This window comes from Schistocerca gregaria, chromosome 2, assembly GCF_023897955.1.
Source record: "Schistocerca gregaria isolate iqSchGreg1 chromosome 2, iqSchGreg1.2, whole genome shotgun sequence".
Lineage (NCBI taxonomy): Eukaryota > Metazoa > Arthropoda > Insecta > Orthoptera > Acrididae > Schistocerca > Schistocerca gregaria.
Window position 1 is genome coordinate 377,304,053 of NC_064921.1, and position 14,623 is coordinate 377,318,675.

General features: G+C 39.7%; 1 protein-coding gene across 3 annotated transcripts in view; it reads left to right on the forward strand.

Moving 5' to 3' along the window:
- LOC126320425 (CUB domain-containing protein 2) overlaps positions 1–14,623 on the forward strand; it is a 1,159,067-nt gene that overhangs the window by 603,826 nt on the left and 540,618 nt on the right. For all 3 annotated transcript variants that reach the window (XM_049993929.1, XM_049993913.1, XM_049993920.1), the window contains exon 3: positions 7,972–8,064. In XM_049993929.1, the coding sequence (XP_049849886.1) occupies positions 7,980–8,064 (85 nt within the window). In that variant the 5' untranslated portion in view covers positions 7,972–7,979. The remainder of the gene's footprint in view (positions 1–7,971; positions 8,065–14,623) is intronic.

Here is a 14,623-nt window from a genome sequence, read left to right on the forward strand (position 1 = left end):
TTCCTCGCGAAGTCAGTCCGTTACAGATAAGGAATAAAGCGAATCATTGGCCGATTGTCGCAAACTATGTGGCCACCAAGATCACCTTATCTGAATCCATTTAATTTATGCCCGTGGTATTACCTGAAGGACAGGTTTATCCGAGGGACACTAACACAAGTTGGAGTTTCAACATGAACATAGAGAGGGAAGTAGCCAACATGAGATGATTCGTGCAGCAATAGATCAATCTATAATGCAGTTCCAGGCTGTAGTGGATGCAGCTGGCCATCACACTGAATACCGTTTGTAATCTGGAACGTAAACATGACACGTGATTAACAAAAATATTATTCTCTCATGCTGAGGTTAAAATTGGTTTATGTCAGTGATTAATTTATTTATTTCTCTTCCGCATGTTCTTATAAATATTTCCACAAAGTTTCATTGTCCTACGATCACTCCTTTTTCATGGTAGCCCTCTCCAGTAGCGAAAGTTTAATTATAACCAACCTGTAATGTAACAAGTAAAACCAAACATATCACTTTGTAGTTGATATTAATCAAAAACATTATTGTAATAAAATCATTATGTTAATTAGATACAGTAACGTACGTAGTGCAGGTGGCGAAGTTCTCCGTGGCACTGTGCATCATACAAGTCACTGAAAACTGTCCATTTCTTTGCGTTTTCCTGAGATATTAAAACTGTGCGGAACGGGGTTGGAACTCGAAACATTGCCTTTCCTGAATTGGAGCTATGCGCAAGGAGACGAGTCGTGCCTCGACTGCCTAGTCAGCAGCGAATTTACCTCGATCAGCAGTGAATTTTCCCCGAAAAGCAAACGTTTTGGGTTTGAGTTCCGATTCGGCACACAGTTTTAATCTGCCAGCAAGTTCCAAAACATGTTATACTCCGATGCAGAGTGTAAGATTCATTACGGTCCATTTCTTTGTTAGACGTCTTTTGTTCATCTCCTGATGTGTTTACGGCTTTGTCTTTTACGCCTATTTTTAGAGGTTAACCTGAGTCGTTTCACCTGATATTGAGTCTCCCTATGAATTTTTGTCATGTTACTTTGTATTTATATTGTTTTTTTCTGCCGTGTCTGTGCCCCACCCTACTAATGTGCTCTTTCTATTTTTTAATTTAGAGACATAAATCCTAAGTCTGATCGTATTTCTGTATTTCATTTTACACCTGGTCTTTTATATCTAGCTAAATGTCTCAGAAATCCCGTTTTGATACTTTAAATTCTTAGTATATACTTTTGTGATGTTATCCGGGTTTGGCTTCCATACTACTGGGAGTGATATAGTTTTGTATAATTTCGTAAGGGTATCTTTCGATACTTTACACATCCGGATAGCAGGGTGTGATTTTTAACCGGTTTCTCACACCCCACTAGGTGAACACTGGGCTGGTACTCAAGTCTAACCCCAGTTACACGATTGGCAATCATTTAGAAAACTTGTAAAGTGAAAAATCAGCAATCAGTCGTCGCTTTATTAGAGCAGATCCAGAGTTCTTATATTAACTAGTCATTATAAATGTTAAAAATACAAGAAGTACATAGTCAGAACATAGCATACAAAAATTACAACTCATGACATAATCTACAGAATATCACTTGCGGATTAAACTACACTCCATTACTTCGGAGTTGTTGTACGTGTCCTAGTACTCTACACCTGTTGTTCAGGATCTTGATATAGCTCATTAAAGACTGCTGTATTATGAAGGTAAACTTTGAAAGAACACAGCGGTTGGCTGTGTGCTGCTCTCCATATGAACTACGTAATATATAACCTTCATAGTAAAGTAAGTATAGCATCACGCTGAGGGGGGGTGGGGGGGAGGCTAGGGGGGGGGGCGACAGGAAGGGCATCTGTACACCCCTGAAACTAACCACGCCAAATTCGTTCATAACAATGCCGAACCTGTGGCACGCTGGAGAAAGACAACAGAAAATGGAGGAAAAATGAAGTATCTTTCCTTGCGTTCGATGCAGTGCTCTTAGGACCTCTCATTACATTAAATTACTCTGTATATGTTGAGAAGCAGTTTCCTCTTCACATGGTGTATTGTATCCTAATTAAAATCTGCTCTGCCATCTACCCCATCTACCACAGCTTTGAACCTATTTCTTTTTCATATAAAATTAGATAATGTTTGTTTTGTAACAGGATAGCTGCAAGTTTGACGATGTCTGGTAGTAAATAAACTCGGTTTCATACTATGTTTACGGTCCTGTTCGCAAGATGATTGCTCTTCTAGCACGCTTGTATGTGAAAACGCTCAACAATGCAAAAATCTTTACAGTCACACTGTGTAACGTCGCATGGCGTTACTAGTGGTAAACTGCAGTCTCCATGCATGTAGCTACCATGCACGTGATATGAAAAGGGCTGTGTGTGTAATGCTTCTGATGGGTGGATTTCGCAGCATCGATAGTATTTCCGGGTAGCGACACGGGCTCTAACTAGTTGTTTGTTTGTGTGTCTGTGTTTGGGAGGGATGGAGGGGTGAGGGAGGATTCTGCTCTTCGCGGAACCAGTAATGCCCGGCCAGCATTCATTACGTGTCATAGGAAACGCCATCTCTTCTTGGAAATGAACGCAATGTTTCAGTAGCCCGAACTGATAAGCTCTTTTTTTACACATAAACTATTTGGTCGCCTGTACGGATGTGCTGCGTTTCCAGACACGATTTTGCACAAGTTGACGTTTCCGGCGTTGCTACCATCGCTAATCGTATTTACGAGACCTTTTGACTAGTTTGTTGCATTACTTTACCTCTTTCTCTCATGTTATCATTACCCTCGTCATTCAGACACCATGAAAAATTCTTCCTTAGGCAAAATATTTTGTTCTGTTGTCTGAGGTGTTTAGAACTACGGCTGTGCGTTTCTCAAATTGTTGAAGTGCATTATACCGGGAGCATCTTGATCCCTTAATTTGTTGCACACTGGTGGCTATTTAACTGCAATGCCAGGAACGATAGCAGATAAGGAAATTTGACTCTTCATTGTGAGTGCACTGTATAGTGAGAAGAATACAGGGCGTTTATAAATTAGTTATACAAAAGGAGCCTCTAATTGTGAAGAGAGATAGCTTACAGAAATGTTTGCTACACCATTGAATGCAGAATATCTTTAAGTTTTATTTACAAATGTTCATTTTGGCCACCTATTGTAACATGACAAATGTTCTGTTTGTGATCAATTTCCTGTCAAATCCTATGAAACAGGTCTTGATGTATGGTGGCAACTGCCACTGTTATCCGTTGTTCCAGTTCGTCGACGTTTCGCGGAAGTGGAGGAACAAACACCCTGTCTTTAATGTAACCCCTTATACAGAAAATCGTCTTCAGTCTTCGTTTTGTTAAACATTTCTACACAAAACTCAGCTCGTTTTACTTTGTCACTTTCTCTTAAAAACTGCAAGATTTCCAATTTGACGTTTGAAAAACAGGCGTTTTCGTAACACCTTCCAAGCTGTAACAGCAGGAATATTCCGTTCTAACCTGGACGCCTCTTTGATTTACCCGGACTACAAATGTAGGACTGCCTGACTGATTCAATTGCTGTTGGCCGAACCTGACCTGGCGTCCTGTGGGATACACTGCCAGTTTCGGTGAAACGATTGTACCAGTTAATGGTCTTTGAGGGGGTGGCTCCTGATATTTTGTCCTGAATCGTCTCTGAACTGCAGTAGAGCATTTGGATTCATGAAACCGTGAACAACACTGTGCACGTTCTGCTCCGTTAAACAACTCCATGAGGATTGATGGAATTGCTCACTCGCGCAAGCCACCTAGCGGGAACCTGGAGAACTTACAGTGTCAAGCGGGAATAAAACCTGAAGACATTCTGCGTTCTGTGCTCTGTCAAACATTTCTGTAAGTTATTTAGCATTTTCAGAACTAGAGGTTACTTTTGTGTAACTAATTTATAAGCATCCTGTACATGATTAAATTTTATGGTGATTCAGGCGCACGCAGGGGGCGAAATTTTGCCCACGGAGCTGCCTGCCACCTCTGGCAGTAGGAATGGCTTTAACGAGGCTGGTCATTGGCTCGAACTGAGCTTTCATGACGGGTATGGGCTCGTAATTCCTTGCTGCACCAGTTCTGAGTCTGCCTTCATCAACCGTAGTGCCCTTTGATCAGATGCGACAGATCTTGCGAACGTGCTGGTCAGCGGAACAATCGACCGTTCTCTGCATAGAGGTAGGTCAGGACTGCGCGACCGATATACGGTCTTGCGTTATCATGGTGAAAAAATACCTCTCGAAGACCTGGAAGATAGAGCTCAGCCACCGGTCACATAACACGTCATAAATTTAACGCCTGTTGTCCAAATTACCGGCTATGTGAGCCACGGGTGACCGTGTGGTGCACCCAGTGACAACCCACAACATCACACCAGATGCTGAACCTGTACGTCGATGGTGTGTGCAATTTGTGAAGATTCGGTCTTCTCGAAGCTTCCAGACACGGATATGTCCACAGTGATGCTGTAATCAGAACAGGGAGTCATCCGGAAAGGTAACGTCGTGCTACGCCCACGTCTAGTTTTTCTGTTGAACACCACAGTCTTCGCGCCTCTCTCTGTTGCCTCCAAGGGAAGCACCAGCAGTGATCGCTTTACTAAGAGTCCGTTGTGTTGCAGACGTGGTCACACTGTCTGCATGGATTCTTTGCTTGTTGCAAACACACTATGTGATATGCCTGTACCATCCTACAAGGCCGAAATAACAGTACCTCTCCTATCGAGCGCTAGCCGCGTGGGGCTATTCAAGTCCTGCATGGCGTTGAGTAATAGCTTCTTGAAACCATTAGTTTCATATCAGTATGTCAGTTGTGGGATCTCGACCAATGCAAGCAGCAGTATCGAGAAACGATGAACCATAATCTTCATAGAACACGATCATGATGCTCTAGACTTATGACAGGCGGAGATAGACGATTCTCCTTCTTACACGAGTCATAGCACTATCTTCTCTTAAGCAGCCAACATTCAGATGTGATGAGGAAACTGATTACTGAACTTTACTTACATAAAGAAAGTAATCGGTGTTATTCCAAGCTATTTTGTGCTGTTGGGTTGAAATGCTAATCACTAGCGTATCCAACCATGTAATAAGATTCGGGCCAATCTGAAACTTGTTTCAAACTGTCTTCCTGATGTTACAGTTTTAATGGTCAATAGTGTATCAGTTGTTCAGAGAAAAGTGTTACAGATTGTACAACATTATTCTCAATATTCAATTTGTATTTATCCTATGTACACAGACAGTTTAATTTGTTTCCTTCCGAACATTAATAATTTCTTTACCATCTAGTACACAAATACTTTTTTTTGGCCTACTCTAATAATTTTCGTATTTGTCATGTTACTTTTTGGCACTCACTGCAGATAGCTTATTCAATTGCAATATCCTTGATTCTACGCTTATTTCATCATAGTCATTTTGAGGGCTCACTTTCTCTTCTTCACCTCTATATTTTCGGAAATTTGATGATAAATGCATTAGTGCACAAGCTGTCCTTGTATCATAGCGTGACATTTGACAATGTTGAACTATTATCACTATTTTTAAAATCAAAATGCTGTGTTAAGATGTATTCCAAAATTTTATTACCGCCTATTGCCACATGTATCTTTACGATAATAACCAGTTTCGTTTATATTTTGAACTTTATCTAATTAGTTAAATAAAAGACCCGCTAAGTTTGATGTTATATCACTAGTGTTAAACACACATGTCATAAACGTAACAGTGTATAATTTATCCATTATACTTGCATACCAACCCTTGAGTTTTATGTACTGTGCGCAGCTTCCGCAAATCATTATTGTCTATAAATTATATAGTCAGAAATTATTTTAAAAAATGTGACCAAGCGTATTAGCGGGTGTTTCCCTTTATATGTGGTACGTCAGGAAGACAGTCGTCCTCTTAAAACAAAACATTATCTACTATATAGCACGACATCATAGTTGGTCTTTTCTTATGTATTGCTATTAACTTGTGTCTCCAAAGTCGGTGCCATGTCTTTCCTAGGATTTTTACCATCATATTGGGTCCACTGTTTTCATGAACCTAACAGCAGCATAAGCATTAGTCGTAGCTTGATTTTAGTTCTTCCGTCAAATTACATCAGATCTCACAATCTATAACTGGTGTTATATTATTTTACTGAATTTTTATCGATTTTCTTATTCAATCTCATTCAAAGTTATTTACTCCCTTCTAAAACATACCATAGCCAGTACATGGGAAAAAGAGACTTGCAGATGTTGAAGTGTTTCCGTTATGTCACAAAGCTGCTGTTAAGAGCTGCACAGGAGTAATATTTAGGTTGCCAGTCCAAATTTAAGTAAACACGATTATAATTAGTAACTTAAATTTCTTCTATAACTGTGTCATGAGGAAGCTATTTAAGGAAATCAGTCCTTCACTGCAGTATTAATATTGCACATTGTTGTGGGATACTTATTATCAACAAAATCACTCTCTCATATTAACGACTGCGAATATAACCTGAATCATTCTGAAAAAAAAGCAATATATAAAGATAGCCTACTTTCCTTACACAGATGTTTTATTGTCACACGCCAGAATACTTGCTACTAAACAAAATTTAAACATTTATCTCAAATGTTTATTTTCTAACGCATCAGAATTAAGCTGTTTTCAAATGATTGAATAACTTTTTATGAAAATCGTATGTCAGCTCAATACTGCAAAACAGCTCACTTGAAATATGTTTAGCCAGTAATTTTTTTCAGCCACTAAATTATTTCTTAAGCATTTGCTGATCTCTGACACTTTCTGTTAGGATTAATTATGCAATAATTACGTCACTCCAGTCGAAATGCTAAGGCATATTTTAGGAGTCGGACCAAGATACAAGCACAGATGACATGAGTCAATAACAGCCCAGATACACAAGTAAATTAAATTTTGACGCCACATTCATAAAAGAGTGCATAATCAATATAACGTCCGTGATTGTACACTGGAACAGCCTCAGCGTTTGCATAGCTCACACACAGCTATTCTGATTACCAGTCCTAATACAGCACGTAATCGTCCCACATTTCTACATGCGGAACCCAGATCCATCGGGGGCTTTAATTCCTAATAACGTTAGATACACTTCTGTGCAAAACCTACCGAGGCAGGTAACTTTCGCATGATATGTCACTGCCCTGTAATATACTGAGTAGCCAGAACATTATAACCGACATACTATCGATATAAATCCTTCCAGGCGACAGCAGCATCACGTGACGAGGAACGACTGCTAGTCAGAAACACCCTCCATCTTCCACATTGGAACACTTTTGCCCCCTCAACACACAGGGATTTCCGTCTAGCTTTTTCCATCTTATCGCTATAATTGTAACTGTCAACTCTACACAGAGACCAATAAATTATAAATTTTTCTTTAGTTTGCGTACGTTACACATACAGAAACTGTCCATGTTCAATACCAAACCATAAATAAATATCAATAGCTGCAGAGCATGCACAAAATACAGGTAAAACATTATTTGCCGGCCGGAGTGGCCGACCGGTTCTAGGCTCTTCAGTCTGGAACCGCGCGACCGCTACGGGTGCAGTTCGAATCCTGCCGGGCATGGTTGTGTGTGATGTCCTTAGGTTAGCTAGATTTAAGTAGTTCTAAGTTCTAAGGGGACTGATGACCTCAGAAGGTAAGTCCCATAGTGCTCAGAGCTATTTTTAGAACCTATTAACTTCAACAGCAGTCTGTGGCACTTGTCACTGAAGTAATTTTTCACGCAAATGACGTTATAATAAAACACAGTTACGTCTACGTCGATAAAGGTGACGTTTACTCACGGAACCCTGCCCAGTCACTGCAACGGTCAGGACCGCAGTTGGTTTTGTAGATAAATAGCGTAGACGCACGTTGCGTCGTGGGTTGACGTAACACTCATGAACGCCTTTGTGTTGCAGGACACAGTATGGCCGCAGGAGTGCCGCTTCACTCAGGAGGAATTCTGCTGCCGCTCGTTTTCCTGTGCGCCATCTTTCTACAAGTCACCCCTGGTAAGTGCGACAGCTTCCCTACCTACACGCTGTGGCCCATCTGTAACGCTGCCACGTAATCTTTCCTCATTTGCCTTGACAAACGTAACCACTTCAAAACCATATACAATTGTAGAGTATTCACTTTTATTCGGTATGGTTTTATAATGATGGTTTCTACCGAGAAGTTTCTTAGAAGAAATGGATAATTCGTTTTCTTTTACTACGCAGTACACAGGCCCCGATGCAAGGGGGAAGGGGTGTAATGTGGGTCATGCCCTAAATGCCCTTCACCTCACCCTGCCCCACCCAAAGATCACTAAAATATACCTATTTTTAACAAGTCTTTATCAGATCATTTTCTTGTCTGTCTGAATGTTCATTACAAATTTTGCAATTGATTTGAAGCTGATTTCCCTATGAGCTGGATACTTGAATTTTTAAGATAGCTCAGACTGGATGACAAGGTAATTTAAGCTTGCCTTCTTGTCTGTTCGTCGTGGGTGGTGGAGGTGCTGAAAAGATTGGTTACTCCTGGCATCTTGGCTACTCTAGAGGACAAGCTGTGTGAATAGTATCAGAATGTGTTGGAGGTGGTATGCGTGAGGATGGGCAAGGCTGAACAGAGAGAGGGTGTAAGAAATGATGCACAGACAGGGTGAGGAGGACATGTGTGCAACGTACGTGACATACGTACACAGGTCAAGCTGCAGGCTAAACGCTATATATGATTCGCGAATATATGCAAATATTTAAATACGTTATATAGGTCCGCAAATGTTTAGTTACGGAGTTACGACTAGAAAAAGATTTTGCCTGAAATTTAGCAAATTCGCTAATATGAAGCCATCACAAAACTGTACGACGTTAAAGTAAAGCACGATTTCCATTTATTTTGTTGTTATTTATCTGATGAATCCAAGAAAACATGTCCCAAACGTGTATCTGCAGTAGTTTTCGAGAGCATCCAGAGAAGCAAAGAAGTAATTTTGTAAAATGTTTAATTTATTAACTAATTGGCCCAATTTGTGTTTTTTTTTTTAAAATTCCAGACAATTGTACAAAGCTTTCAACAAAAGTTGTAGAGAATTTAATTTTGGAAAAATGATGGTAATAACGTTAACTTAAATTATATGAATGTGTCAGATAATCTGCTTTTATTAATACTATAGAACACGTCAATTCATGTTAAACGGAAAAGAAGCCCGGTGTTAAGGAAGTTGTACAGTGTTCATACAATTTCACAGTACATTCCCAATAAGTGTTCAAAAATGTCTCCACCGAGTTCAATGCATTTAGCTGCACATGTATGAACAGGTTTTGTTGCTCGGTTCAGTTGCACAGGGTTGTTTCGTAATTTCGTCTTGTTTCTCTGGATGTTCTGGAAAACTACTGCAGATACGCGTATGCGACATGTTTGATTAGATTCACCAGACCAATAACAGCAAAATAAATGGAAATCGTGCTTTACTTTAACCTCCTACAGTTTTGCAATGGCTTTATATTAGTGAAGTTGCTACATTTGAGGCAAAATCATTTATTAGCCACAACTCCGTAACTAAAAATTTGCTGACCTAAGTTCATATGAACTTTTTTCTTTAGTTTTACTGGTAGAATAACATATTAAAATATCTGCCTATCTTTGTGGATATTTTAATAACATATTAAAATATTTGCATATCTTTGTGGATCAACCTATATATATATATATATATATATATATATATATATATATATATATATATATATATATATTTCTCTTAGACGCATAAAAATCTGTAAAGCCACACAGATAGCCCTGGAAATTTGTGCTTATGAACTTTTAATAGCTATGGCAAAATGTGTAAGATTTATTACGAAAAACATGGGGCACATATGTCTGATAATAGGAGGTGAACTGTTCAAGCATAAGTCATGTAAAGTGTGGGTCCCATGTTTTTCATTATAAAACTTACATGTATTGTTACAGCTAATAAAAATTAAGAAGTACATCTTTTCAGCGATATTAGTTTTGGGTTGAGAATCTGTATGCGATTAGAACCAATAATTTTATACTTTTTGCCCATTGTCATATTAAAAACTCATTTTTATGTAAATAATTATTACATACACGTATTTTAAAATGTGGCAGTTAACTTTCGAAACATAAGAGACTAAACATCACGGAAACTAAGAGTCTCAATAATGACCAGGAACACTAGAAAATAAAAATCGGCAATACACAGAGGGTTAAACAAAGCAATACGGAAAGATAAAAGTCGTCCTTCAGGAAAATAATAAAACAAACTTTGTAGTACTGTAGTAGAACAATACCTAACGAACATATTTACTTAAATAGTACATGTTTGTAGTACTTGGCCCGACAAAGATTTCGTTTGTGACAAAATTTGTCAGTAAAACTAATTGATCTGTGCTCTTGGTTGTACAGTAAGTTATTGTCGCCATAAGAAAATTTTTTGACACTTGTTTCACTGTATGAAAATTGCAAATTCGTAACCAAGCGGCAAATTCATTTCGTATTCTCCCGCGGGCGGCAGCCGTCAGCACGGGCCACCTGGCGGTAGAAGCTGGAACGACTACGTAGGTCAGCTGCCATCATTCAATAACAGATGGCGCAGGGTGCGCTTTCGGTCACGGCAGCATTTAGCCTTCGGCTGTCACGCTTCGGCTCTTCCGTATTAATGGAGCAATACATCCATTGAGTGCAAGCAGCTCTGGTAGCTAATGGTCATAAAACATTTAAAGAATTTCGCTGAAAGCAATAGATCGATTTATTCACAGACCAGGATAGGTTTCGCTGTAGCTTCCGCTTATTACTATACGATGTACGATGTACGAAAGTGTTGTTTATATCGTCATCACCGTAAGAAGATGACAGCAAATGACTTCGTCACGGATATGGCAAAAGCAATAGGGATAAAGCTAATTGGGTTTCAGAGTTCTAAATAGAATAGCCTATTCTAGGGTGATGGGGGGTGGTGGGGGATGCAGGAGGGTCCAACCTCCATCCGAACACCCTGAACTAATGTTTCCAACGGCCCTCTGAATTACCAGTATGGTTCCTGCTGTAAGGCCCATTGGACTACTTGTCCCACCCCTTTTCAAACTAGACCTGTAGGTATTTAACTACCTGTACGTATTAATTATGTTTTCTTGTTCTAAAACCGTAGTACGATAGCATAAAAACATAATTAAAACTATTGGCTCTGCTGCTGCCACTACATCTGTGGAGCACACGTTGCCAGTTGATTGATACTATGTAATATATCACAGCTATTAATATGGGGTTTCCGATAGCGATCATCAGATCAAAAAATTAAAAAAATAAACAATATTCGTGGCAATAAATTTATAAAACACCAAAATAGACCTGTTAAATACGTGAAAAAGCGAACAATTTTACGTAACAAGTACAGTGTGTCACCTAGGCGCATAATCAATACGTAAAAGAGCAAGAGCAGGGAGTATACATTCAAAGTGGATGTATGAAATGGACAATAAATTTATAAGCCATACATCACCTCGATTCCCGCCTGATATAAAACGCACGCTAAAATTAGAAACATAAAGAAATGTAAAATGTGCTGGAAGGCAGCATTTCTAGTATTTGATCATAAATGTATCATATGAAAAGCTGAATATCGTATGGTAAGTAGAAGGCGCAAATTCCTGTGAAGGAAGCATGAATGAAGGCCTTGTTAGGCACGCGGCAGTCACGTTCACCGATCGCACAGCTGCGGAGGCAGACTCCTTCACGGAAATAGAATCAACTGATGCAGATGACGTAGTATACTCCTGACTTATTCGCAGCGTACAAATTACCGTCTGCTGGTTCATCTTTAGGAACAGTGATAGCAAGTGAAGGCTCATTACTGCTTACTGTTATGGTAGAAAATGCAGACAACCGCCTAGTCACTTAGATTTTAGGGTGGAGTTCGAATAAAACCAGCGTTGCGTAGAACCAAGTTCTTTCTTTGAGCGCCACAGAGTAAGGGCAGAAAGAGAGAGGAAATATAATCTCATATTGATATTTGAGCGACTCTGGGGAACACAATGGTAAGCACCATTGCCGTGTATTTTGAGATATAGGGCAATCGAAGCTACCTATGGGTAGCACACTGTAATACATTAGGAAGAAGATCTAATTTCATTCCACGTATATCAGGGCGATGCTTCATGGTAAACACTAGTGGCTGCCTACTGCGGTAACGTAACGGTAAGCGACAGATAAATGGGTGGTGATAAGAAGGATATGTCTACTTATTCCGAGATTACAGCCACATTTGGCGTGATGCCAAAAAATTGAGATCTTAGTGAACGTTATATCTCCGATCAGGATCCTGGGTACATATCTAATGACTTAGATGTCTTAGAGGAATGTGAGTTTGCAAATTTGTTTTACGTATTTACCATGTTTCACGAATGCCTAAAATGCATGAAATATGAGATTATTATTTAATGGCTACTGTTGGGGGCTTGACGGTGTGTATATGCATATCTTAATTTATATTCGAACAGGTAATAATAACAATAATAACAACAACAATAATCTTTGCTGCTAGTCAGGTAAACTAAGAAGTATTTCGAGCTGCCGTTAATATCGAGCAGTCTGTCATGAAAGAGAAAAATAACAGTCCAATAAGTCGTCTCGAAAAAAGTTGACATGCACCTCACAACGAAAGTTCGAGCACCAGAGACCAAGAATACCTATCTAATTCTGGAAAGACTGTAGATAAAAAGGATGTAGGACCTAACATCCAGTGTCCTCTTAAAGTTTTGGAGAAAGTACGTGAAGGAAACACGAACAAACGTGCAGAACATTCTAGGAAATCGGTGACTCTGATGTTCAGAAAACATATGGCTGACAACTTAAGGAATCATCTTCATGCATTGCCGAGAAATCAAGACATCTGAGGCAAAGTAAATTTTAGGAAGCGAGGGATGCAAAACCCAGTTCTTTCTCTCTGTTTGTAGTAAGACAGACCCAGACTCATTGAAAAGCAAAAATTTTCTGACGTTCTGTTCCTCTTAGATTACATCCATCCTGGTCATCATGAATTTTTCTTGTCACTAAAACTAACACAGTGACTATATTTGTGATGCGATTGTTGAGCGATTAAGTACTGGCTTGTGTCCCGCTCCAACGTGGGGTCGGCTTTGTTATGATGGAATTGGCAGTGTTAATGGCAGAGGGTGCCCAGATGCCCTTCCTGCTGCCACCCCTCCCCCCCCCCCCCCCTGGTGGAACATTTACAAATGTCTGTGAGTCGTGTAACTGAGGGAGACCTTTGGGACCAGCCCAGTAATCACCTAGCGGGATAAGGAAAACCACCTAAAACCACATCCAGGCTGTCTGGCATACCAGCCCTCATCATTAATCCGCTGGGCGGAAGCAGCGCATTAGCGCTCTCGGCTACCCTGGCGGGTCCTAAATGCTGTCATATGATTATACAGGTTGATTTACGTAGCTGCCCCTAGAAACAGGTTTATGCAACCCACAACACCTTCAAAACCCTTGTGCAAGATTTTCATATTCTCTCGTTGACTACATGCAAACTATTAGTGCTACAGAAAGAAAATGAACAGGAAATTTTTATAGTTAATTTAATGTAATTAAATTTTGTCCTGTTTGCTGGGGATATGGGTTTAAAATTATTCAAGAAAAACGAATTTGAAGCTCAAATTCATATGTATTTCTAAATGATTCAAGAACTATAGCCTCTAGCGAAAACGTATCCCAGAACAAAATTTAGCTACATTAAATTTCCTGTGAAAACGTTCCACTCATTTTTTCAATGGGACGAGTAGAGCAAGGGAATGTGAAAATACTGTTTTTGGTATCTGAAGGTGTTGCGGGTTGCATCAAACACATAGGCAGGGGCAGTTGAATCACCATGTATGTGATTATGTTTAGTTGCTAGCATGTGTGAATTTGGTAACATGGTGGTATCTCCAATATAGTAATGTGTTTATTGTTGTATATTTCATGTGTTATAGTCTGATTCTTGATCTTTTTCCGTCTGTATGGAAAAATATAGAAGTTAAAAGCCACCCTGAAGAAAAGGGATGTTGGAATAACATTATGCGCATTTGTGGCTCAGTTGCAGACTCCCATTTTGGCTCTTACCGTTTTGTTCCCCGAGAAACTCATGGATTTCTTGAACAAGGTTGTAGATGTACAGGAGGTACCCATACTCTAATGACAAAGTCTGGGAGATGGTTCAAGGGTATTTCCTGGCAGATTCGGTGTCAAGGACGTGTAGTCTCTGGTAGCTCCTCACAGAGAAATTTCATTTCGTGTGATTTGTTACCCCCGATTACCTTCACTGTATGGCCCTCAAAATTTTAAAACATCTGCACAGCAGTGCGAAGTTCGGCTCTGTATCTTGTGTGGAAAACAAATGGTTTCATTCACTCAAGGTCACTGCTGATGACAAAGTTAATACCCATTGTGCTCTTCGCCCTCAAGCTACCTTTCACCAGTGCTCGGTTCTGTCTCAGTGTGTTTTTCCGACAGTGTTAGCTGTAGAGATACTCAGTAGTATGGATAGGTTCAGTGATCAAGAGTTAGCCTCGTGCA